The sequence below is a fragment of the Myiozetetes cayanensis genome, unplaced genomic scaffold (genome assembly GCF_022539395.1).
Source record: "Myiozetetes cayanensis isolate MyiCay16 unplaced genomic scaffold, myiCay2020 scf1, whole genome shotgun sequence".
Taxonomy (NCBI): domain Eukaryota; kingdom Metazoa; phylum Chordata; class Aves; order Passeriformes; family Tyrannidae; genus Myiozetetes; species Myiozetetes cayanensis.
In genome coordinates, this window is record NW_026086604.1 from 86,320,277 (window position 1) to 86,347,764 (window position 27,488).

A 27,488-nucleotide genomic window follows, 5' to 3' on the forward strand; every position below is an offset into this window, starting at 1 on the left:
AATGGATGAGCTTGAATTTGCTTCCATCCCTTCTGTGAACAACTGAAGGAGACAGGTATAACTCTTCAGCCCCCCCAGAAAAAGAAACTAAAATATCCATGAAAATAATGTATTTGTTGGTTAGATACGTCATCTTTGCTCCTTATCCCATGTTCTCTGCCAGTAATAACCAATCAGTATGATTTAAGATTGTGTATTCATGTACAGAACAAGGCTATAACGCTGTAGTTCTGGTATTTCAGTAATTTTTTGGCTGCCTGGAAGCCTGTGAGTCCAGCCAAAAGCCAGTGGTGGACCTGTCTCATCCCCTTCATAGTCCTTCTATCACAGCACAGTCCCCACGCAGATACCCAGGACATGGCAACTTGAAGGAAATAAAACTTTTCACATAACTCTGTGAGTTTCTGAGGTGTAGAATATATACAACCTGGGATTTGTAGAAAACTAGGGAGAGGATAAATGGACACATGCTCCAAGGCTGCCTCCTACGTTTCCACCCTGTTGCATGTAGTAACACAGTCTTGACTTCAGCTGATAGTCTTAAGAGATTCATAGACACTGTTCCCATTTAAAACTCTACCACAATTTACTAGGAAACAAACAAACCAAACAAACAAGGACCTAATCAGATACTTGACAGGGAAAACAACCTGAAACAGAAGTTATGAACACATAACTACTTCCTGGCTGAGACACATTGTGCACATCCACTTCATCTGCAGCAGATGGATTGGCTTAGCCACCACAAGCGCAAGGAGCAACAGACTGGATCCATTTCAGGACAGCGTTCACATGTCACTTGTGAGATGAGCTGAATCAATTTAAGAAAAAAGCACAAAAGCACAAGATTTCTCCAAGAAAACTGTTTTTCTTGTTCTCATCTTTTCAGCAGGATGGAAAGCACTGCCTGGACAACTAATTTCTTTCTTCAACTGATTCTTTAATTGAATTATAGCATTAAAGGAGAAATATATACTGGTAAAAATACCTTAAAATAGTCTCATTTACTTCTTATTTGTAGTGGAACTAGCTATACTGCCATGACACTCAACAAAAGGGCTGTAAGTTTTCAGGCTGTACTTCTTCAAATGCTTATGACCATGGGAGTATCTCTCAGCTGACCTTTACCATGTGTAATTCCCAACTGAATCTCAGTGCATGTCAAGAGGGATCATTCTCCCACTGAATGCAGTTTCAAAGTATTATTCATTTTCTACGGGACAAGATTAAATCTCAGAATTAGGCAGACAGCATGTGGTGAAGCCTACTCAGCCCAGGAGTATGTACACACCTGCATGAATTCATGCGGGTGGAATCACTTTTGTGAGGGATAAATCTTTGCTGTTAATCCCTACTCTTACAGGCATCTCCAGGAAACAAACTCATAAACTGGCTATGTTTGTGGACAACCTGACACGATGCTGCTGAAGCCAGCTAAAGTGGGTCAGTTTACACCAAATAATTGCCTTTGCCCAGCCTCTCCCCAGCCAAGGAGTCCTCACTCACTCACCACGGCTGACCCAGTGTACCAAACTCAGTTACTGGGCTGCAGCGATCCTCTCTCTTTCTCTTCTCAATAAACCTTTAGCAACTGCTAAGTCATGAAGAGTTATAAAGAGTGAGACTCTTTATGAAAACAGCATGTGGGGCTTTTGCAGTAAACTTGGCCAATTTATCCCCTTAATGGAATTAGAGACGGAAAAAGCTGCACTCACATGCATAAACTGCACTGAAGTCAACTGCATGGCTTATGCATATGTGGGAAAAAAATAGGGACCAATATTCATATCAACACTGTGTATAAAAAAAGAATTTGTGGAATTAAGAATAAAACATAAGGCAATTTGTTGACTTGCCCAGGGAATATATGGGAGCGACAAATGTGTAGATTATTCCAAGGTTGTTTTTTACTGTCATTATCAGATCCAAGAACTGTATATAAAAGCATGCAGTCCTTCACATGTTAAAAGTATAGTTTGCTCAAACAGTTCTAAAATATTCAGTATTCTTAAGATTAAATATCTGAATATTGCTTCTGAAGGAACAGCTGTCAGCTTAAATCTAAAGTCTAGTTTGTTTACTGGCTGTATTTTATATCTGTTAGAAAATGACACCAAATGGCAATAAAATTGTTGTAAGTATTCTACTGGGGAATATAAATGCCCTTTGGTTACAGTGTACATATCTTTATACATAATTCCAGTATATTTTCCTAGAATTATGTTAAATATGTAAAAAGCCTTTTCTCATAAAGGTAAAAATGCTAGATGTTTCCAAGCTGTAATTTAGCATTAGTGTCAAGATTGCTTCTGAAAATAAGCTACGGTTACTGTTTCATTCTTTTTAAGTGTCACTCAGCATATCATATCTGATCTTGTATTCAAAATAAACTTATATGATTTTATTCACTTTTCCAGAAGTGCAAGAGGGTTTAGACATAATTTATAGCATATGGATTGATGTAAATAGCTTAAACTAAGTAATTGGCTAGTCACCTACGCTGTCTTATCCTATTACTGCTAGGTACTTTTCAAGTAATTAGGGAAAACAGATCTCTTTTATGCAGTAAATTTAAATTGGATGAATCCTTGACATTTGTGAAGGCTTATTTGATAGATAAAATCATACTATACAAAAACTTTCTCTACAATGCTGAGGTTTACTAGGCCTATAATAAGAAACTGATTTTTTATTGAGTTAAAGAGACTTATCTTTGTCCTTTTAATAAGAAATCAACTCCAGTCAGCAAAATTTGAGATAAAAATCACCAAGTTGGTGTTATCACCCTGTAGACAGCAAATACATACCACTATCATTAACTTTTCTGTGCATGGATTTAAAATACATTTAAAATGCTAAAATTCAATAATTTCCTGTATAATAAAATAACATCAGATTAATGAGTAAGGAAAAGCATGAAAAATGATTTATTTTGGGAAGGTCATTCCTTGGTTAGCCAAGAGTAAAACTGAATTACTATAAAGGAGAAATATATTATAGGTAAAAAGGAAAATGGTTTTTACTGCATGTGAATTCTTTAAATTTTACAATGCTTATGATAAAAGGACTGCACCTACAAGTTTAACCTCTATAATTTTTATGCTGCACATTCAAAAAAAATCTTTTTATTTAACATTTCTAGAGCAATTTATACATGCCACCTTTTACTCAATGCTCCTTTTAAAACAGTTAGTTTTGTCTCATCTTTATGAAACCTATAAAACTACTTTTCATACCAGACATGAAATTTCTAGTTATACCAGGAAAGCTGCAGCTCTAATGGCTATATCATACTTGAAGTTTTAAACATTTTAAAGAAAGTATTGCATATAGAGACATTTATTCCTAGCTAGTGTACTTCTACACACAGCACTAAAAAAATGGCTATACCTACATAAAAAAAAAATAAAAAAAAGGAAATTATTAGTAAAATGAGTGTTTGGGCTCCTTGGATAAAATAAGGTTAACATGGAATTGTTTTGCTGAATTAGGGCTATAAGAAAATCTTGCTTTCACTGAAATATAGAAGAATAGGATGAGGTTGTAAAGTGAATTCCTTATGAGCATCCAAGGACTTTACAGCAAGATTATGCAAAATTCCTCCTACGCCTGCCAAACAATATCTGCAGATACAGAAACATATCTGAAGTTGAAGTCACCGAGAGCTGAACACACAAATTTGAGAAAGAATTTGGCCTGCTGGTTCCAATACTGTTCTCATGTTGGTGAGTTTGGCAAGTGTTCTTGCGAGCCTGCACATGCACCTCACTTAGTTGAATGCTAAGAAGCTACTGCTTATGCTGGTGGTACCCTCTGAACAGTGTCTATATTTGCAGAGGCTTTTGCAAAGTTATTATAATATCTGTGTTGTTTTCCACCAAATTGCTCATTTCCTTCCATTACACCTACTCCTGAAAAACACCTACCAATACCAGCAACCATCATGCTGTAATGGCACAAAGCATTACACACACCTGATGGAGAGATCTTAGTCCCCAAATGCTTGAATTATGAGGTTTCACTGCAATAATTAGGAATAAGTGTTATGGCTCTTTCAGGCATGATTCCTGAAAGTCACATAAACTAAAAGTCAGTCTTTTCATTTTGCTATCTTCAATTTGCCTTCAGAGTTTTGTAATAAAAGTGAACAAACGAACAAAAGGTTACACTGAAATAATTAAATTTTCACCCTTGGTATGTTACGGTAACAAAAATCATGATTGCTTTGCAGGAAGAAGGTGAATGTAACCCCCAGTTCCTTGATGCTGTTGAATTACTCCTTGTATTCTACAGGCACTAGTCCACATAGAAGAGAGGAAAAATAAGTGAAAATCAGTTGTTTTCTGACTCTGCAGACAAGGTAGATGTAGTAGACCTCTCCTGTTCTTAGAGACCATATTCCTACAGTCCCAAAACAGCACTTTGTACAAATGTCTCTGGTGAGGAGAAAGAGGCTTGATGATCTCGAAGAAAGATCAGAAGAAAGGCAGCTGTCATTCATATGACAGGGATAGAGAATAGGTGACAATCTCTGCCCTCGCCAATGTGGAAGAAGAGCCTTTCCTCCTTCACCACTGCTGGAATGGTGAGGAGAGAAACAAAAAAACCATCTTGTTTCTTCTGGTGAGGTGTTGTACCCATTCTGGCAGAAAACAGATAAGATTACGAAATTATATTATGTAGGTAAACTTCTGGAAAAGAGAAGTCTTATTTACACCAAAAGGTGATCCAAATAATTACATGGAAGCTGACAATGATTAAATTTAGAATAAGAGGAAACGTCTGACCAAATAGACTGTAAGTATCCAGAAAAATCTTTCCACTGAATCACTGGGAATAGAATACCTAAACTAGACCAGAGTTAGGTAAACTAAACTACTTGAGTCTTTAGAACTCTAAATATTCAAACTGAATATTTATATGCAACAAGTTGTCAACAGAGGCAGCCGACTGAAAAGATTATCCCAAGAAGCCCAGGTAGCCTTTCATCTCCTCCACCTTAAAAATTATACATAAGGTTGCAATGCAACCCTTCAGCTCTAAAAAATTTTCTAACCCCACTCAAGTACCACTGCTTGTCTGGCTGCAGAAGAGGCAACAAAACTTGTTCTTGAGCAGAGACAACAGTAGCAAGTGGTAAAGATCAGGTGTATTTTACCCCATGGCAGCAGACTTCTCACTACTCAGTGTATAGTTCTAAAGTTCATTAAATAGTCTTAATTTGGAACTGAAGTAGAAAGCTCTGACCTATAAAATACACAAACGTATAATTGCATCTGTTATCAGCTAAATGTAAGATCTGTATATAGGTTTTGCTGCAATTATTAGTTAAGCACATTTCTTACATGTAATTGTATTTAGTTCTACAAGTAAAAATGCTGTAAAGCATGCACTGATCTCCTAAATTAGACATGCAACTTTCAAGACGATGACATAAGACTCAGTCATCTGGATTTTAGGGATAGATTAAGTTGTGATCTGGTGCAGGAAACTTAAAGTGGCTTGAGCATCCTTACTGTGCAGTGCTCACTTTGTCGATGGTGGAAGCTCCTCAAAAACTCATCTGGGAAAACAAAACTACATTTTATGGGAATGCATTTCTCCTCTCTCAGAAATACAGAAGGGATTCATGAACTGAACCAGTGCACTGGGATAAGATTGCCTTGAGGGTGTTCAAAGACCCTCTTCCCACAGCCTTGTGGAAGTTGGACGAAACCTCTCAGCTAAAAAGATGAGAAGAACTTAATTGGGAAAAACCATTCCACAAACAGCTACATTTGTAATGGGCAGAAAGTAGGAACTGGGCTACATTGTTGACCTCAACCAGGGAAAATGTGTTTAAGCAAAAGTCTCAGCAATTACTCATACGCGGAGCTTCTTTAACAGACTTTAGGCGTAGACTTAGATTTGCCGGTTTCTTTGTTCCAGTAATTAAGTTCTACTTCAGGTAGGCCACGTGCCTTCCCTTGTTTTCTTTGGCCAGCTTGAAGACTCTTCAAGGTGTCTTCACGCTGGTGAATCACAAGTTCCCCAGGCAGAAAATTATGTTTGGATTCCTTGAGGACAGTTTCCTTTAAATTAAATTTTCTTTTAAAAGCCAAGTAGGGCAAAGACATTAAGAATAAAATCTTTAATAAAGAAAAGAACCTTGAAAAACTGAAACAAAGGAGCAGTAGCAATGTTTTCCTTATGCTGTAAAAAGCTATCTGCACCTCCACCTTAGAAGTGAGCCATTGAAAACATTGTACTTCTTCATAATATCTGCCAGCGCTGGTAAAGAGATCTCCATTATGATACTCCCACTTCTAATCTGGGTAGGTAAAGTGATATTCTTTGACTTTACTTTCTCTTAAATGCCAATCTTTTTTTTAATAGTCTCTCAACACAAGACCAAAGGCAAAAAGGAAATGCAAATCTTCAAAACACTTAGAATAAAAATGAAAAAACGAGGAACAAAATGCAGCCTATGAAACAAGTAATGGGTGATACTTCTCTTTAATACCATCCTATATTGTCTTTTAGTGCACAAGCTGCTAAAAATCTGACAACATCCAGGATTCAATCTAAAACATGCAAGATGCCAGTAAGTAATCTAGCTGTGCTTTAGCTCTGTGTATCTGAGGACAAACTAAGTCAATGACCACGCTAGCTGTCTAATATATGCACACAATACTTACTTGGTATATTTATATATACAATAATTCCTGTACAGAATGACTTTATGTGGTTCTAAGCGATACATATTTATAAATAATCTCTATGTGTGTAGTTTCAATGTATATCTTACATAATTGCCTTTAAATGGCTCTATAAACAATCCTAAATTGCTACTTTGCACCACAAAAAGCATTAACTCATTGACTTTACACTACTGTTTCAGAGCGAGGTCTTCCTAGGGAAGATTTCAGTGCGTATTTTGGGCAGGGTCAGGCAGGCCTGTTTTCCTGTTTTGACACTGACCTACTTCTGAAGTGCACTCCTTTGCCTCCAGAATCTCACCGTGAGGAGCCTGCTCGGACCTACCTCAATGATAGCCCCATCAGGTAGCCGGAGGAAGTGCCTGTAGAGCTCCTGGAAGCCGCTGAGGTGAACAGTGTAGACAGAGACGTGAACAGTGGTGCTACCTTTCCAGCTGGATGCAGAGTCAGGGATTTCATCCTGGTGCTGGAGGTCACAGCTGGAGACACCAGGCTGGCTGGCGTGGTCCTTCCAGATGTAATCAGACACTGCCACCTAGTGAGACAGAGGGTCCCCCCGCCCCCAGACACACACACACAGACAGACAGAGACACACACACACACGCAGGCACACAGAGTCCCCCACCCCCCACCAAAGGAACATATTTAATTAACTTCTGGCAAGAGCTTAACCGATTTAAAATGATTTTACAATAAATCTGCAAAGCCTGTACCATATGCAGTGCTTGCACTCAGTTCTCTACTACATATTTTTTTATGACATAGATCTAAATAGAGGAGATAGACAAATCCCTAGTGTATATTCTATAAAGTTAATTCTGCACAGATGAAGCTGTAATTGACTCCCGTATTAACCAAAACTAGGGAGATCAAGCAGGGTAGGTTAAACAATAAAACGGGAATGCTGATTAAAAAAAAAGGAAAGCTTCCCAAGAATTTCATGAAGGAGTATTTGTATTTCTCTCTCTTTGAGAAGCCTTTGTGCCTGTACCCACAAGCACTTTTTAGTCTCTGATCTCTGTATAGTATTAAAATAACCTTGTGCTGCTAACAGAATTGTAAATGAGGCAGAGTAAATAAGGTGCATTTTAGTGCGTCATGTAAAGCTAGTTTATTGACACAGTTACCTAGTTTCCTGGTTTGCTCTAAACGTATTTGCTTTGGTAGGTTTTGTACCTCCCTGCATCAGTCAGAATTTCCATTTAACCTTTTTCATGTTAATTCTTTACATAGGCTGCAGAGAATTCAATACTACAGACGGAACATAGCACACAGCTTAAGCACCCTTTATCCTTAAATGAAACTGATGATGAGAGGCATTATTTTTATACTCCCACTGAAGTGTAAGCTTTTTAACCCTCTACTTTTGCAAGACCTTTTTGTCCCTCACTTTCTCCCAGGAGATGCTGCTCCCGTTCATAGAAGGAAGGGATTGGTGATATTAGTACATCCTTACAATACACTGGCATGTTCTTCCCAAGCACTTCAACTTAATGTAGAGGAAATACCTCTTTTGCTGTAGTAGCACATGCCCTTTCTTTCAGGAAAATGTATTACACTTCCTGAAATCACTGGAATTCCACATCGAAGTTAGCTAAAGAAAAGCTCTAATTTAAGATAGGTACATCAAAATGTTTTTTTACATAGTTTGGCTTTTGCTTTTTGCTGGAATGAAGAGCTCAGATTCTTATAAGAGATCTCAAAAAACACCAGATAAAAATTTTTTCTCTCACTTTAGGAAAAGTTAGATTTAGCTCAGTTTGCTTGTGTTCCAGTTCGTGTTTCCTTAGCTGTTCTTACGCATTACAAGGAATCCCTTAACTAGCACAGTGTGTCAATGCCACAATCCTGACGTGCATGCTGCTATTCTGAGCAACTGCCTTAGGAGAGGATTTGTTTTAGGTGAATTAAGAATCCAAGATCACATACAGGAAATTATCTCCAACTCTTTTCCAGGAACGACAGAACAATAGGATACTTCATTTTAGCACCAGCTTTCATTTGCACCAGTCCTAATCAATTTTTTATGTTTTAAAACAAGGAAAGGCCATGTGAAATTTAAGGTAAAATAAGTGCAGTCTGAATTTCCCCCACCAATGTTTCTGGGGGTAAAAGGCTTCCATTCAGGACAACTTGTTAGGAACACACAGCAGCTGTATGGACAGGACAAGCCTTGCATTTTCTTCCATCTACCAGATAAGCATGTTTCACGTGCCTGCCATACTCAGTGCTCCATAAGCACTAGGGAGGCCAATGCTCTCATGAAAATAGGAAAGCAGCTTCCTTTGGGACAGTGTTGTCTAGAGCATGGACAAGCAGCTACAGGAACTGCCACATCAGAGCTTGTAAAGTGGGAACAAAGACCCTGCCGTGGTTACCCTCCTTTCTCATCCCAGTGTCTCACAGCCAAGAGCTCTGACCTGTCCAAGTCAAGAGCACCAAGCCTTGTGTCTCTTCCCTGATCTATGGCTTCAGGAAGGAGAAGTGGTTGCAAGACCCTGCTCAGAAATTCAGTCTTCAGTAAACACAGCAAACAGAATGATCTCTGTTATGATCCTCCTTTTATGCCAGGTGTGTTTTCACCTGTACTGCTAGCTTCCTTTCTGCAAAGTATTTTCTTCCCTCCTGAATCTGTCCCATACCTTCCCCTGCTTCTTCTCTGACCCTCATCTTATCCTACTTTTATTGAATCTCCTTGTTCTTCTCTTGTGTTTGTCCCTACCACCTAGTAAGGGGCTTTTTTACCATGTGTTTTGCAAGTTGTGGATCCTCCCTTTGAGCACTGCATCTTTCTTTGCATCTTTTTGCACTTTTGAGCTGTGAGATCTGGGGGCAAAGATATTCATGCTGTGTTTGTCCATCACAGAGGAGAGCAGGGACCTTAGACCACCTTCCCACAAATAAATTACTACCTGTATTTTCAATCAATGTCAGAGTTGAGTGTAATTTATGGCATAAAATTACTGTGCAGGGAGCCAAAGCCATGTCTCTCAAACCTTTGTGCTTGAGCAAACCTTCACCTTGCCAGGGCAAAGACCTCCTTTGGAAGTTCCTGGCTCCGAGTGCCATCCCTGGGGCACTATATCCATATGGGATCAGGTATGGCATCAGAAGTCTCTGCCTTGCCACCTCCCTGAGAGCAGACAGTTCTACAGGGTAGTGGGAGTACACAGACCCACCTGACCTGTTGTCACATTTCAAGATCTGGTGAACTCCCTCTGGGAATATTTATGTGACTAAACAAGAGAACATGACGATATTGTTCAGCATGTCCTCCCCTCCCCAAAAGCGCAGATTGATCATCAGACAACTGAGAGGGAAAAAACACCACCAAAACTGATCATGCTGTGCTGAGTTGCCTCTGAAATATGTGGTAGGATATAACAGTTGAAAACCAACCACAGGAAAGGAAAAAGCAGTGCTGGGTGTGGCTGTGGATTTAGAGACCCCAGCTCAGAAGGACCCTTCAATTCCCTCCTTGCTAAAACCATCTGAAAGTATTTGGCAGACAGATGTCCACTGCCTTGAAACTTTCAAAACAAATTTCTGTGAAGTGATAGGTCACTAGAGAACTGCTGTGGCCTACATGACCTGAAGTAAGCTCCAAAAGTAAACTCTACTGTCATCTGAAATTTCTATCATTAAGTTAATCAAAAATGTCCATTCATTTCTACAGGAATACAATATGAGTTAATAAATCCACAGAGACAGGCTAGTCAAGAGACTGTGCATATAGGACATGTCAGAGAAACTGAAGTTAGCAATGATCTAGATTCACAAGGGCTGACAAGAAACCACAAAATGCCAGAGCAGTGTACAGTAATCCTTAAATGAAATTCATCTTTCAGCAGAAAAACACATTAAGGATGGTAATTCAATGATAAAAGAGGCAGGCCAGAACAGGTTGAAATGCTGAATATTTCACAACATAACTTAATTAAAGCGAGAGTGTGAGGCTGTTAATCACTTTATAATAGTTCAGCTTGAAATGAGGTCTGATGTGAATGCCCTTATAGTTTATTTGTTTGTATTATTATAATCACAAAATGTTGCATTGACCTAATGCAAATGTACAGTTTTTGCTGGCCTTTATTATGTTGGCTTTTTTTTCTCCTTTTGATCGTCCTATCTTTGTGCAAGTATGCAAAGGGAAGAACTGGGAGGAAGGGTCATAAATTTAGGTCAGATCAGATGATTCAGTAAGTCTCATGTGGTTTTAAGTCTTATTAATAATTTTAATACATTCTTACTTGACAACAATGATTTCAATCACTGCTCCTTTAGCGTACACTGTGACGTAAAAATATACAGGTTTTTAAAAGAACGGAACAGGCTTCTCGTACAAAGAAGGTAAATTATGTCAACCCTTTGAAAATTACAGTACATAACCTAGAACAAAAGATACATAAGTAAAAATACAAATGTACTTTGTTGTATATCATGCCATACCAAGTGTATACAAATATGGTATTGAAGTAGAACACAATAACATTTAAAACCCAAATATATTAATAAATGCATATTTATAAATATATTACACACTTGAGGCACAGCCAATTAATATTAATACTTCCAACGTCAGGGTACAGAAAATGCCACACTAGTGCATAAAAGGTACTATGACGTTTTCTATTGTTCAACAGCTTTTGTGAAAGAAGACAGGAAAAACGTTTCCTCAGGTTTTCTGAGCCAGAGTGGGGATGAGAAGAATTCTGACTTTTAGTGTCTTAAAAAGAGGCATCAACATAAAAATATTCTTTCTAAAAAGCTGAGAAATATACATCTGCATCCAAGCACTTGACTGTGATTAGTACTGATTCTTTACTGCTTGCAGCATTATTATCAGCAATGTCATGTGAATAATTTCTACCTTCATGCATTTCAAAATGTATAAAAAAATTGTTTGAAAACATCATTAAAAGAAAATGCATAATGTGAGCAATATGGACCAAACTGACCAGTTGAGAATGGGTGGAACTGAGAGCTGGTCATGAAAAACAATTAGCAAAAGTTAAAAACTGTTGACTTTAGGCAAAAGGGCATAAGTGTTGAAATTATAGGGGGAAAAAAAAAACCAAACATCAAATGCTGAGGGTGCTGTATTTACTTCAGGTAACTTTCATAAACATGGTAAGTGCATTTTCTGTGGTAAGAGTTGTAAATATGGGAATTAATGTCCTGGAGGCAATCTTCGTTAAACCACTCTAGCTCTACAATTAAAAAAAACAAAAGCTGGCTAGTGCTAACCTCCAAGGGAAGCACAGCATCCCTTAAGCATTTCAAACCCCATCTCTGACACGCTGTTGCTAAAAGCCTTGCCAGTAACTCTGGGAAAAGAAGAATTTACATGGAAATGTCTAAAAACACCCTTCCTGCCTGTGTCAAAGGCACCTTGGTGGCATGCAGGTCTGGGTGAGGCTATCACTGAACCTCATGCAGAATTAGCTGTGACAGTGGGGAAGGTTTCCAAGCCACTGTAGAAAAGACAGGGTACTTTATAAGACGTGAAAACAAACTCGGCTTGAATAAATCATGAAATCAGAGAAATGGCAAGCAAAGGCACCAACAAGCAAAGAAAGCTATTAGGACTGCCAAAAATCATACCATCGCGAGAAAGTCATGACTAGTTACGCCAATGCTCCTCATATTTAATCCTTAGATATATGAAGTATTTACACATACTTATACATACACAGTGTACCTTGGTAGAGTGACAATGTGTGCTCTCATGCCCGGGGCAATAATGGAGCATGTAAATGTCTCAGTTTAGCAAAGGCCTTTGGTGGGCTACTGGCAGAGGACCCATCCAGGCATGCATGATGTAACAGCCATACTCTGACCTCCAGAGCCCGATCAGCAGCAAATTGCTTTGAAGCAGTGCAATATCCCCACCTACGACTGCCCATAGTAACTCTACAGATAGATAACTTGTTTCTAAATTGTCCTATTTATGAACATAATGGACCAGCATAATGGACCAGTAGTAGCCGGGAATTGTTTATTTCAGTCAAATTATGAGTGCCTGAAGCATTGGTGTTACAGTCTTACCTGATTTATTTAATAAACTGACATGGACAGACTAAATGATGAAAATAACCATATACAGCAAATAACCTCTTTGTAAATGACTAAGGATCCCAGAATAGATTTATGGAAAGCTGCTTAGTATCATAACACTGGGACACAGTAGAGGATCTTCTTGTTTCTGATTTGTGATAGCATCACATTTATGAATATGCCCAATGAACAGCAATGCAGATCTTTTCTAGGAGATGATTTTCATCTCCTTTTAGCTATTACGAAGTGTAGCCACATATTTCTTAGCCACAGTGTACCCATTTCTAGTGTAGTCTGCTGCTTACCATCCCATCTTTTCAGATCTAAATCTTCTGTAGTTTTAAGTCTCCATATTTGAGTTGTTCATAAAAATATATACAAATGTAGAAAAATAATTTTCCAAACAATGATAAATTTTGGGAAAAATGTCATCTCAAGAATTAAGTCAAGGAAAACTGATATTCAATGCAGCAAAAACCTTAGTGAGTGAAAATTAAAGGCCGCAGCATTTCCTTGTGCATAGCAGTGCCTTTGTCCATTGATTTGCCCTAAGGAAAGGAGATAAAATACATTCCCTTCCTATTCCTGAGAATCCTGCTGTATTCCAAGCTCAGAATGGGTTTGGTTCAGATGGGCAGGAGAAATCTCTCTCCCTGCCTCATTTACCAAATGTTATAAGGGATGCTGGAATCAGTTACTTAAGAAAGCATCTTCATTAACTTCAGACAGACAGGATTTTATATACAAAAGTGTTTAGGAAAAGTTATTTTTCCTGTGGAAGTCAGGATTTTAATGCATACAAGGGCATATCTGTGTAAATAAGAGCGTCTGCTATTCATTATCTGCTCATCAACATTTGTTATTCATTACTCATCTGTTTACAAATGTAATGTAGTCGGAAAGTAGAAATAATACTATATGACTTTGGTGACCAAACATACACCAGAAACAACAAATAGTAAATAGATTCATGGAGCAGTTCAACTTATGGGATAAAATTTGCCCACAGACCACATTCTGCAAAAGCTTGTGAAAATAACACTGACAGATCTGTAAATAACAATGCATTTCAAAAAAAAATATGTAAATGGAAAACAAAGGAGCTAAGTTTGTCAATCAATTTATTTGCAATGAGCATTTTATTTTATTTTTACTGTTTGGACTGATTAAATGCAGAAAAAAGACAGTTAGAAGAGATAAGTCTGTGTTCACAGATTTCAATAAACATGTCCAAGACCCAGTGCATTCAAGATGTATGCACATCTGAGTATGAGACATGCATTTATTCACCTCTGACTTACATCAGATAGACAGATCTATTCCTGGCAGCTAAATAACATTTTTAAACCTGGATTACTATATGTAGAGCAAATCAGCTGAGAACTTAAATACACTGGACTAGTGGTTTCTACTTTTTATCATTTTCAGCTTCAGAAAATTTCCTCCTGTGCAGGCAGCAGAATAGTGCCAGTGGGTTAAAGCATAGGGTGAACAGTGGAGGGCATCTTTTGTTGAGTATCTGACCAAGTCTGAATTCTAATTTCTTTTTTTTTTTTTTCCTTTCAAACAATTGCAAAATTGCTATAGGTTTTAGTAAGAATCTAAATTTTCCTATTTCACCTACTTAGACCCAGCTTTCTTTTGAAGTAGACAGAAGGGGGCTAGGAAAAAGAAGGTGAAAGTGAAAAGCAAGCTTCAACACTTTTGGCAAAACATAAGTGAACATCTGTGAAGCATTGATGCCCCTTTTAGAAATACTGTAATTTTTCTCTGATCTTTCAATAGTCCTAATGAGTATACTGACTACCCAGGACAGATATGAATTATTAGCAAACATTTACCACAGAAGCATGTAGAATCTCTCACTTACATGGCATTCCCACTGTTCCAACATCTGTGGAGACAGGTAGAAATGGGCTGCCTGGAGAATAAAGTTAGCAATCTATGTTGAGATTAGAGTAAGAATTGCATTAGCATATACATGTGGTTGTTTGCTTTAATTGTCCCTAAATTATCTTACCTAATTTTCCAAATAATCACCAGCAATCAGATACCCTCTTGCAGACATCACTGCAGAGGTAGGCCATGGAGGAAGAACTGAAGGAAAAAAGTTTCACAATCAACTTCCTGGTAGGGTAGAGAGTAGTGGAAGGGCCTGGCATACTTGTGTAAGCATTTAAGTTCCGTAGCATTAAAGTAAATGCTGGTTTCATTATAGAAAAGAAGGGAAGAAAATGAAGATGGCAGAGGTTTGGGTCTTGGGTTGTGATCAAGATTGGCATTTTCCATTCTCATTTCATCCCCTCTGCCATCTTCATCCCAAGGAGGTTTTTTTCTGCCTCCCAACTGCAAGTTCATCAGAACCTAATCCAAAAGTGCCTCAGTTGCTGAGGCATTCCCTTGTTGTCAGTTTACTCCTTTTTCCTTCTGCACCAGATTTTTATTTTTGGCTCTTTCAAACATTTTAACCATGCCTAACACTGATGCTTCTCTAGAAATCTAGAAATGGAAATCCACTGTAGGAAGCAGATAAAGAGTCGAAGGTTAAGGGCAGTTTGCATAAGCCTTCAACAGGGTATGCAAACCAGTTGGGTCTGCAAAACTTGTAAAAGCAACTTGCAGGATCAGGCTGTCTCCTGGGGCTCTCTGAGTGTACCAACGGCCTCTCAGCAATGCCTTCTTCCCTGCTTCAGTTAAAAAAACAGATAGCAGGAATTCTTCTCACAATAATATTTTCCACTTGAGCCATACTATTGCAAAATCAGCCCCCTTTGTGGTATTTCAGCAGCTCTGTCTTCAGTTCAAGTAGAAATCTATTAAATGCACACAAAAAAATATTTTACAAATAAAATAAAAATGACTGCTAGGAGACCTAGCAAATTGTTTATGGTACAGCTTCAAGTTTTGGGCAAAGGTGTGGCGTGATTTTATGCATGCAAAAAAGATTCTGTTTGCACTTGATTTCGCCTTAACTAGTTTGCTTTTCCTGAATGAAAAGTTGCTGTCTGAGATATCCAGAAACAATTGTATTGTAGTACTGAATTTGATGTGCTTGGTTTGTAGAAAAATGGTTTAGTGTACTGTGACCAATTGTCTATTATAATGAAACTTATTATCAGTGGAGTATACTTTTAAATCCTAATTTTTTCATTCTCAGAAGATAGCAGAGTTCAGCATCCGATAAACATGTAAATTGCACTTTTGTTTTCACACAGGACAGATTTCAACTTCTGAACCAGCAGTCAACAAAGATTCTCCTGGCTGCTAGAAAAAAAAAAGTAAGTATTTGTGAAGAAAGGCATAATAAGATCAGAGGGAAGCCTGTCATAAAAATGCACATTGCATAATACATGATGGATCAGTTCTATTATTTAACTTTTGCATAGATATAACAATACAGAGATATGCTAACCACCATAGTCAGCATTAATTTACAGTGGGAAAAATAATTAGAATCTCACTTTTTCTGAAGAATGGAGTGAAAATGTAAACAATGCTTCCCTCCAGGCAAGTGCTTTATCAAGTTGACAGGTGCATTTGAATTTCCATGGGTGGGGGACATAATAGGTTATTTATGTGTCATTTTAATAGAAAGGCCCAACCATCAAGATGGACAGGAGACTTTATCAGTACTGCTGTTTGCAACTAATCCACCAATTTAATACCCCATGAAAATACCTGCAACAAAACCTGGACATTTTTCTTTTCCACTCCATTATAGGCAAATCAATATGGGTGCTATTCATCTCAAATCTTTGTCTCAGCAGGTACCCACTACACAGAGCTCTTCACAACACTGGTGCATTGGCACATATAAACATAGACACTTGTGGTTCAGTCAGTGACTCCACAACAGGACTGCAAAAGTGTGCTTGGAACACTAGTTCACCCTCAAATAGAAGTTAGCAGGAAGTAAATCTTGTTGCTTTTTCCTTTTTCTTTATTTTGAGAAGAAGAAGATGACAACCCACAAAGCGGTGGCATGGGCCCTTGCAGGAGGATATCTCTACCAGTCTCTACCAGACTTCTGTGAGGTCTTCTTCACTTTTCTCTTGGAGCATAAGGCTCCCTACAGTAATGGTAGCTGTTGTATGGGCCAAAGAAGCGAGCCACCTGCACTGCATACTGCAGGTAGTATTTCCCTGTCATGCCTCTGGGCTGAGACCTATGCTAAATGAGCTGCTGTAAGAACTCACACACAGAACGGAAAGACAGCTCTCCCCCACAACTTAGATACAAACAAAACCCAATCCTGCCAGACACTTCATTATCCCATGAATGTAGTGACAGATCTGTCTTGGAAACCTTACCTTTTGACCAATGTTACCAATTTCACTGGTCTCCTGAGAACTGATTTTTTTTCTGTATGGTTGTAGTATTCACATCTATAAAAACATGCCTATAACTTGCTGTTAATATAAAAAAAAAACAAACCAAAACTTGCTTAATTACTACACTAATAATTAAATATCCTAGTACAGACAGCAGCATATTTTACTTTTAACACTGAAAAATCCGGCACAAATTTTAAGAGTTTTTGATTACTATAATTCCATTTAAAAAGTCACTCCCTAATTTTCACAAACAAGGGGTATATCCCTGACTAGAGAATAGACACAAACCAGAAAAACATTATATATCTCCAAGACGTAACGTTTCTTTACACAGATTTACCATGAAAAAGAAAGGTGCTAAAATGTGTTCTCCAGTTGCATCTCCATATGCATTAGATCTGCTAAATGTTGCCTTTTTGTCCTGTAAAGGGCTGTGAGGTTGATTGAGCACATAGCCCTGATCTGACCCAGAGTAAATTTGGTAGCCACTTATCAATTTCTTCTTCCCTCCTTGTTACCATCATCTGTCCCAGCACACAGGTTTCCCCTGTACTTGTCTACACAGCTATTGTTGCCACATTTGTAACATAGAGCATATGCTGACAGGCCCCTAGTCCTTCACTGTGTGTCTGCACAGTCAAAATCTGGCCTGAGCCACACCAGGGAAAAGAAAAAAAAATAGTATTTTCCATTAGAGAATATTAAAAAAAAAAAAAAAAAATTCAAAAGCTTAAGGTTTTCATTATTGCAAGTCCATACTCATCTGTGTGTTAGAGTTTAGTTTCCAGATTCATGACCCTCCAGGGTCTACATGGACTGGAAAGACAGTCCCTGATGAGTTTGAAAAGCCTTAGAATAGATCTAAGGAGGACAGAGGTAATGAGATCATCCACCATTCCCATGTCCACTAAGAAGTATGCTCTAATTCTGTAGAAATAATTCTTTTCTAACTAACTCAGGTACGGCTCCAGAGACATTACAAGTATGTAACTGGAAGTATCTTCACACCCCCTGGGTAATTCCTAGGACTAGCTACTCCTGAAACTTTTTCCAAAAGCAAGCAATTCATAACGACATAAATTTGATTAAAAACAGACCTGGGACATTTCCTATGCTCAGTCTTTCAGTCTGCAAAGCTCATGAATCCCTGTGGTTAATTAGGAAATATTACTCATAGTAAGATCCAGTTATAGTCAAATGTATATTGCCTGAACATAGCATCTTAATAAGTTTCAGGAACAGTCACTGCCACATTTTCCTCCCTCTACTTCTAACCTGGTGACCATTTTTCTGGTAGGAGGACGGTACCACTTCTCCCACATGCAGAGAAGGACTACATACTGTCTCCCCTCCCAGGGCTTGCGGTTGGACCCCTGACCCAACATGAAAGAGAAGGTCCAACTCTAGGCAGCAGAGGGTTTGCTGCCATATCTTCTCTGTCAGACTGAGAACAAGCAACACAAGATCTGCAATGAAATGTATGGCATAGACACTCCCTGTAGCACCAGCTTGTGGGAATAACCTTGAGCAGCCCAGAGCCACCACTGAAAAGAGGGCAGATGAGAGAATGTTGCTGCTGTCTGGGAAATTTATCAGTCACTGCCCTCTCTCCTGAGAGTCGTTCAGGATCTCACATTAGTGAGGCTGTAGGCCACGTGAAATCCCCTGTGAGCTTAGCAGCACTCCCACATGGGACAACAGAACAGAGCCCCCAGGAAGGCACAGACTGGGAGAGCACAACTCGAGCCCTCAGTCCACCATAGAGGGAAGTAACATCTTTTCCTTATGTGAAAGCACCTTATATTTCACTCATGTATTACCATAAGAGTATGCGACAAGCTATGAATGGTAAAGTGTGAAAAAGAAACCCAAAGAAACTAACTTTACTTAGTCTCAATTACTATGTTAAAAGGCAGTTCTTGGTAGAAAACTACAATAGTAAAGAGACAAAACCACATGATACTGGGTTGGCAAACCAAACAAAACTAGAAGTCTAAATTTTAACAAAGTGGATACTGAAAAGAAAGATGACTGTTTACTCCCTAATGATTTTGCTTCAATTTGGGTAGCTTAATATATGAAAGGTTTCTTATTCATTTACAGAACTAATGGGAGATGTTCCTATTTCATACTACATTATTGTTACATAGTGAAGATATAAAAAAAGGTGAACATTGAAAATTACTTTAGTCTGAGTGAATGCAAGTGATTCAGCTAATACTACATAGGAGAATACAAAAACAGCACCTATAACCGACACATTTACTTTCAAAAGGGCAAATTTTGTGAAAATTATTAGAAAAAATAACAGCAAAGCTTTAAAAATACAGATCTAATGTCTTTTCACCCTTTTTTCTAAGTAAATTTCATGCCTCTTACAAGTGGATTTTTATCACATTGTATAAATCTTTAATTTCAGTAGAAAACATAAACTGTATCATAGTTTAGATAATACACTGAAGTAATTTCATAGCTCAATAAAAACTTATTTTTTCTGCTTTTCATGTGTGCTTGATTCACTGCATCTTTAACTCTTTTATTCTGGTGTAGCTACTTTGATCAAGTAAAATTGGAGTAAGTGACAGCAGCACAGGAATGAATCATGTCCAAACATTTTATGTTATTTAACTGTAACCAGAACATTTCCCCATTGTCATAGAAAAACATATCAATCAACAGAATGCTAAGCATAGGAAAACATCAATCAAATTAGTGTATTATTCAAAAAGAAAAGAAGCAAGTGTGCCCAAGAGTAGTGTAATGCCTTCTGAATTAAACAGAGTTAATAAACACTTAGCTGATACTTCTCTAGGATTGAAATCACCAAGAGCTGGTCTTGTATGTTGAATTGACTAAGACTGATATAACTGACTGATCCTTTTTTTGGTACCTGTAGAAGTCATTTCCAGTCATTACTCTCTGTACCATTTCTCAGCTCTTTGCTGGTTCCTTTTCTCATTATGTGTCTTATGGGGATGGGTGAACCCCATTTAAAGAAAAATCAGAAAACACTCAGCACATCTTCTATTTCAAGCACATTCTTATGGTTTGATTTTTGGGAAAATCCTGTCTAAAGACTGTAGGCTTCTTTAAGTCTTAGCATACAGCAAATAGGGTTGCTCCATTTTTTTCCTCAAGTTAAAATATGTTTTGAGAAAAAGTACTGAGATTTTTCTGGGTGTTATTCTGGGGAGGGATACTTATGCATTACTTTTCTTTCATACTAAGGAATCATTTCTCATCACTGTAAGAGAATCAGCAGTCTTGCTTGGTTCTCCTCTTATTTAAGCAGTTTCCAGCCAACTGTACCTTGCATTTCTAGTTAATATTACAAATTAAAGATCAGGCTATATTAGAAGCAATCACCAATTAAAAGCACTATTGTGTCTTCCCAGACTATTTGTTTTCTTGAAGCAGGACCAGCTCCAGGTATAACCAAAGCAGGTAGCTACTTGCAGCAGGGCCCCAGTAAGCCAGGCTGGTGGCTGTTACTGCATCCAGGGAAGGTCCCTGCACTGGGGCTGTTCCTCTAGAGACAGTAAGAGCAGAGGAAGCTTCAGAGTATCCAACATGATTGTGATGCAGCGGCAGAAACCACCCTGTCCCTGTGGTAGCAACATCTCATTTTACATGTGCTGCAAAGAAATCTTGAATTTGACATACTGTGGAGATGAACTGATGACAACAAGGTTTGTTCTTCTGGATGTAGTTTAAAGCAGCCAAGTGCTGCAGTGTTCTGTCTGGCAAAGAATGCTAATTTGACTCACAGAATTAGATCATGTTTTTGGAACGTGAGGTCTCTTAAACCCTAACGTGCAATGTTTAATAATCAATTTCCTGATCCCATTTCTGTTTTCTAGGAAAACAGTAGTATTTGTGGAAAAAAATGGTCTTTCTGACTTCTAGTGCAAATGGATTTATATAAACAATAATTCACTGAAATAGAATGGCTGGAAGAACAACTTTAATCTTCTGTGCCTTGAGATGTTGCAGTTCTATTTTCTAGACTTTTGCTTTCTTTGTAGCTTGTTTGTGCCTCACAAATATATTCTGCATCAGATAAATTACTCTTTACTGATCCATCTATCTATCTATCTATCTGACTATCTATCTATCTATCTGTCTACCTATCCAAAACTCTGAGATAATTGTGTCTCTTTGCATTCAAAGCTTTCATCTGTGCTTCAGTATCTTCTGCTTCTAGTACTTAGGGGAGAGAAGAAAAATCATAGAATCACATAAAGGTTTGGGTTGGAAGGGACATTAAAGATTACCTAGTTCCAACCTCCCCTGCTGTGGACAGGGCACCTTTCACTTGACCAGATTGCTCAGAGCTCCATCTGAACTGGCCTTGAACACTTACAGGGATGGAGCACTCACAGCTTCTCTAGCCTACTTGTTCCAGGGCCTCACCACCCACACAGTAAAGAATTTCTTCCTAAAATGTTCACAAAAGTTCCTGGACAGATAGCATCCAAGGGAGAAGCAACCCAATTAGGTTCTGGTGCACCACAGTACCTCACATCCTCACATTCCTATTGGTTATTTTTGAATTCCAAGAGTGACTGCTTATAGAGTCAGTCACTATGTGTGAATTAAAAAGAAACTGAAATAGGTACTGGGCATTGTTGCAGTGCAACGCTGTCAGTCAGTCTCAAGCAGACTTGCAGTGGGCTGAAATATCAAAGATGTTGTGCAAGGGAGCACATCCAAACTAAGAGCTATATTCTACAGCAAGGAAGTATCAGCTGAACTACAAAACTACAACTGTACACCAGAAGAAAGATGCCTAAACTCAAATGCTTTGAGATCATTATTATCTTAAAAGTCTTAAGTTTATTATCGCCAATACCTGGTGGAAAAAAAAAGACCATCCTTCTTTTATTGCTAACTTCTAATTTGTATTAAGTTCCAGTTCTAGACTGGTTATATATGGGGAAAAAAAAAGAAAAGGTACATAACATAAACTTACTACAGATTTTATGGAGAATTTAGATGGCATTAAATGCTCAGCTACCTAACAAATTCCTTGATCTTTGTATCTTGTTCAGATAAAGGATTTAGAAGTGGCAAAGAATAAGGAAAAAGCAATTGAAATGGCATGAACAAACTATGTTGATTTAGAAACCAAGCCAAATATAAAACATTACAATAGAGTTTCAAAAGTTATGTTTGCAATTTAAAATACCCATAGGGTAGACCTGACTTACATGACCAACACTTAATGTATAGTACGTGATAAGATGACACGTGCAGTTTTGAAACTTGGTAGTAATTCAGAAAAAGAAGACTTTACTGGCCATTAACAATTTCTGAGCAATGTATGCATTTGTTATGTATGTCTGTAGTTGAGTTCCTGAATGATTATAGTTATAACAATGTCTTCTCATGTAATCTTAGGATACCAAAAGCTGCACTGCAAAATGAAACTAAGGATTAATAAATGAGCTCTCTCTTTGCTTGTGCTAACAGTACATCAAATTCACATCTTGAGCTAACTTTCCACCAGCAAATGCAAAGGAAGAGAAGCTGCCACAGATCTACAGGGGTGTAAATGATACAAGAACTGCACTTGGACTATTGTAAGGACACTGCCCTTGAGGGATGTGTGTGTGTGGGGGGTGGAAGTGGTGAGAAGAAGTAGCATGAGCATTATACTGAAATATTTTAGCTTGCTTTAGTGTACCTGACTAGTCTGACAGAGGGAACTCAGACTAAAATAGTAGGCAAAAATGAGCAATCACAGTTTCAGTTTTATGCTGGAGAAGTTTAAAGATTCAGAATTGTTGGGTTTTATGTTTTGTTTGGGGAGGGTTTTTTTAGAAATGCATGCGTATTTTTCAGTGGAACTGGTACTAACTTACAGCTGTTTGATATTAAATGCAAGACCTACCAGCCTTCAGACCTCACATTGGAAACAGACCTTTGGCCAAGTTGTGTCTTCATTTAGACCTTGGCAACCCTGCTTACATCAGTGGGGGTAATTTGACCTCTCATTTGAATAACGCAGTGCAGTGATATGGTTCTGGTTTGTATTTTCTATGATTGTTTCAGTCTAAATGCAACAACTCCCTGGATTGTATGCAAAACGAAAATGTCTTCCAGAGGTAAGAGCAGTGCAGATACAGGAATCATGTCTGGTCTGACAAACCATGTAGCAAGGACAGGTTACAGCACTGTGCCAATCTGGCAACAAACATATCTGCTAGGCTGTCTTCTGATAATTTTGCACTGAAAGGATCAGAAAAAGTACAAAGTACTGTGTGTGATGGCAAGGTAGCAAGAACTCTTGGGCAGAGGGATCATCTTCCTGGTACAAGCAAGTTATGTGCATGGACATGATCTTTAGAAAGAAGTGTCTCTTCTTCTCCCCAGACACAGTGAAGCTTTAGAGGAAGCAAAATTAAGCCCAGAGTAGAGAAGAAAATTTTTGGTTGACAGAATTGCATTAGAACAGCATTAATGTGATGGTAAACATGCTTTAGTAATCCATTGAAGACATATCCTCATTGACTGTAACATTATATTTCTCTGATTTTTGGGGAAGTTATGAAAGTGGTTATTTGTACTCTGTCTGATACAGCTTTTACTCCCTCAAGAAAATAAAAAAAGAAAAAAAGAAAAAGGAAATGAAGTATTAGAGTCCTTCAGGAAATAAGAAAAGTCTATGACCTATGGTAACTTTCAACCTCACATGCTTAATATAGAAAAACAAAATGTCATGGGGTTGAAAACATGAAAAAATACTGTGAGCTCTCGGTTTATTTTTGTTGGTTTGTTTGTTCCATAAAGCGTCTCCTTGCTCAATTGCAGTGATAATGATTCTCAAAAAAGCTGAGGCTGAGAGTCTAAATCCTAAGCTTTTAAGTCAGAATCTTTGTGTGGCTACACATCAACCAGAAAGAGAAACAACAAACTCTAGTCATAATGATGCCACATCACCAAGAAAACAGAATGAATACATTTGAACTGCAGCATGTTTGCTGGAAATTCAAGAATTTCCATTAGCTTTTGTGTAAACTGTACAACCTTTCTTGTGCAGGCAGAAAAGAGGCTTGTTCCATGAAACTAAAAAAAGCAAAACAAAACAAACTTTTAAAGCCAAAACATTTAGCATAACCCATCTCTAAATCCTATTACACATTTAACAAATGACAATAATAACCTCTGGCCAGAAATGGCAGAACAATCAGAGTTCCTCCATGGTTAGCTTAAAGGACGCTGCCAGGTTCACAGAATAACAAAATATGCTGAGTTGGAAGGGACCCACAAAGATCATCAAGTCTGACTCTTTAGTGAATGGCCCATAGAGGGATCAAAGTCACAACCTTGGTGTTATTAGCACCATGCTCTAACTAACTGAGCTAATCTCAGGGTACTGAGCTAATCTCAGGGTACTGAGCTAATCTCAGGGTTCAAAAATCATAAATCGCTTCCTCTTTGTATACTACTCAGGCCTTTTCATACAGCTCTGGCACATCATTATACCCATGCTACAGCTTTGTCAAGATGCCAGAACAGCATAAATGAGAGTCAGACCCCAGACAATTAAAACAGCCACAATTACTTGCACCATCAACCAGTGCAAAAGCAAAGGGATTGTTTTTTTTCCTGGTAAATTTGACTTACTTATTTTCATGGTGTTTTGCATTCAACTTGGACAATAAGTAAAAATTTAACAGGTATTTATAGTAAATAATAATGACGAAAGTTTTGCCTCACTGTTGATTGCTTACCCTCTGCAGTACCCCAGCGTTTGGAGTGCAAACACTGCAGAAGAGTGTTATATTTACACAAAGATGCCAGTATTGTGATTTGGTTTTGAGGCTTTTTGTTTGTTATTTGCCATTATTGTTTTTTCTCCTCCCTCCCTGTCCCCCCAAAAGCCCATTCCATTTGCCTTAAGTTTTAGTCACAAAATGCTCATTTGGAAGCTACCCAAAGGGTTGGTTTCAAGTGTTTAACATCACATACAAAGAAATTAACAGCAATGAGACACTGTAATCAATGTAAAAACTATTCCTGTAATGTTTGAAGGCTGTTGTAGCTTCTCAAGCTGGATGTATATGAGTGATAAGAATCCTAGTCCACACGCATGTTTTTTGAGTGTAAATGCAGCAAGAGGAAATTGAGGGTAAAGAGTCCAAAACAATCATAATCCACTGTCATATCATTCTCTCTCAAGCACATGTGTTTATACTTTTGCTTGCAAAAACTGAACAAGAAAACATTTTGGATACTTTGCTATTGCTGGGCCTCCTTTTCTTTTAGTCACTCTACAACATCCAACTGCATGCCTCAAGCTTCTTTGCAAGAGTCTCCATGGTCCAGGGCTCCCTGGCCATGAAGGATGCCATACAGGGAGCCATGGCACCTTGGTCCCTGACCCAGCACAGCTAAGGACCTCCGCGATGAAAAGTGGCCATTTCAACCTGCTAGGAAGCTTTGCAGTAGGGTTCTGCTCTCCCCATGCAAGCTAAAGCACCCTCTCAGCTACTGGTAGGACATCTGGTCAGTTTAAAAACATCACAAAAACTCACAGTGCTTTTCTGATGAGCAGTATGCCTGTGCCTCAGAGGGTGCTCATCATCCTTCAGCTGTTTGATTGCAGATCAATTTTCTTTGAAGAATGCTTATCAAATCTTAAAATCACCCTCCTCTGCACACCCATGTTGAGCTGGCACTGCCACAGGGATAAGGACTCACTTGTTCAGGTACAGAACAAAGACATTATTCTTGTTCCTAGCTACTTGTCACATAAATGGGAGGCAAAAGACAGTAGAAATGGTTGGGCAAGCACATGGAAACCAAGGTACCAAGAAAGGAGACCCAAACCCAGAGGATGCACAGGTTCTGCAGGAACCTGGATCAAGGTTGGAGTGGAAGAAAAGAAGAATGGAAGGGGTTATAGCAGAAAGACCAGAGATTTTGAGAAGACACTTTTAAAGTCAGGCACCCTGGATCTTTCCCCATTCTAAACATCTTTTTCTCTGTCACTGGAACAAATAATTGGGTGTTGTGTACACCATCTCACACTCAGATATTCTGAAATGGGGGATGCTGACAACAAACAACAGAAGATCAGTTCATAGAGGAGGGTGTTGAGGCTGAATCAGGTTGTATATGAATACATTGCTCCAATCTTGACAATGCTTTTGAAGGGAAGAGTTATCTACAGAGATCTGCCACATGCTCTGGGTTGCAGCTGATGGAGGTTCTGGCTCCCTCATCCTGTGGAAAGACCTGATGAATTTTGCAAGGCTTATATCTATGTCACACCTACCTACAGAGCCAAAGGCACCCAATTCACATCTGTAGCCCTCAAGGTCTGAATATATGCAATGGACGTTACCCAGACTTAACATGAGGTGAGATAACTTTTGCCGACAAAAGGTTTCCCATCTGTCTCAAATACTAACAGTTATCTGAACCCCACAAAAACCACTTGAAAAGACACTAGTTCTCAAACAGCAAATTAATTAACATCCTCCAAGTTGTTATTCAAGCTGCAGTACACACTGCTTCAAACAATACCATTTATAAAGCGATAACAAAAGGAAATAGTCCATAAAACTTTCCCTAGCAGCAGGAGGGTTTAGGCCCACTGGTTCACTAGCCTTCAGTTTATTTGAAGCCCATCAGACTTCAGCAAAGAGGAAATAATCAAGGAAAAGAGTAGAGTAATCCTAAAAAGCTTAACAAGACACTATCATGTATGTTTTTTGCTCCACCTATATTGACTTTGAAAGAGACAGAAACCAGCTTTCTAACTTTCCTATGTTATTTCCCACTTGTTAAATTGCAATGTAAAGTCCAAGAGTGTTCAATAAGGCTAAAATAAGCATCTTTCTTTGTGAACTAAGGAAGTAAGTGAAGTAAGGATCCAGTTGGCAGGCTTGCTCTCTCAGGCAAGACCCATTAATACAAAAGGGGTTTTATCTGAGAAAAGTCTAAATTACAAATTCTAAATGGGTAATCTCAGCTGCAAAAGAAAACAAGGCTGGAGAGGTTTTTATGCCGTGACTGAGCTTAAGCTTCAAGCCTGCAGGCTAGCACTACTCAGAGTGTTTCTGATGGGATAATTTTCTATGCAAAAAGACTGATTCATTGAAGAATTGCTCATGTCATGGCCAACTTGCCAATTTCAATGGCCATTCAGCTGACAGGCGCAACAACCCCTTCTGAAATGTTTTAAATGACCAGGTGCAATTGTCGTTTTTTTAAAAAAACCCTTAGTGGTTATTCTTGCCAGATAAATTCCCTGCAAAACCAGATGAGCTACTCCCACTGCTGTAGCCTAGGAAGGGCTTGGGAAGAGCCCAGCTCCCTAAGGTGGTGCCTAGCTTTGCCCTTTACCTTTTCCTCTCTCATTTTGAGTACATAGGAATTCGGTCCTAG

General features: G+C 38.5%; 1 protein-coding gene across 1 annotated transcript in view; it reads right to left on the minus strand.

Moving 5' to 3' along the window:
• Window positions 1–27,488, minus strand: part of LOC126648077 (uncharacterized) — an 80,323-nt gene that overhangs the window by 14,629 nt on the left and 38,206 nt on the right. The window contains exon 6 of the mRNA XM_050330808.1: window positions 7,024–7,233. Coding sequence (XP_050186765.1) covers window positions 7,024–7,233 — 210 coding nt within the window. The remainder of the gene's footprint in view (window positions 1–7,023; window positions 7,234–27,488) is intronic.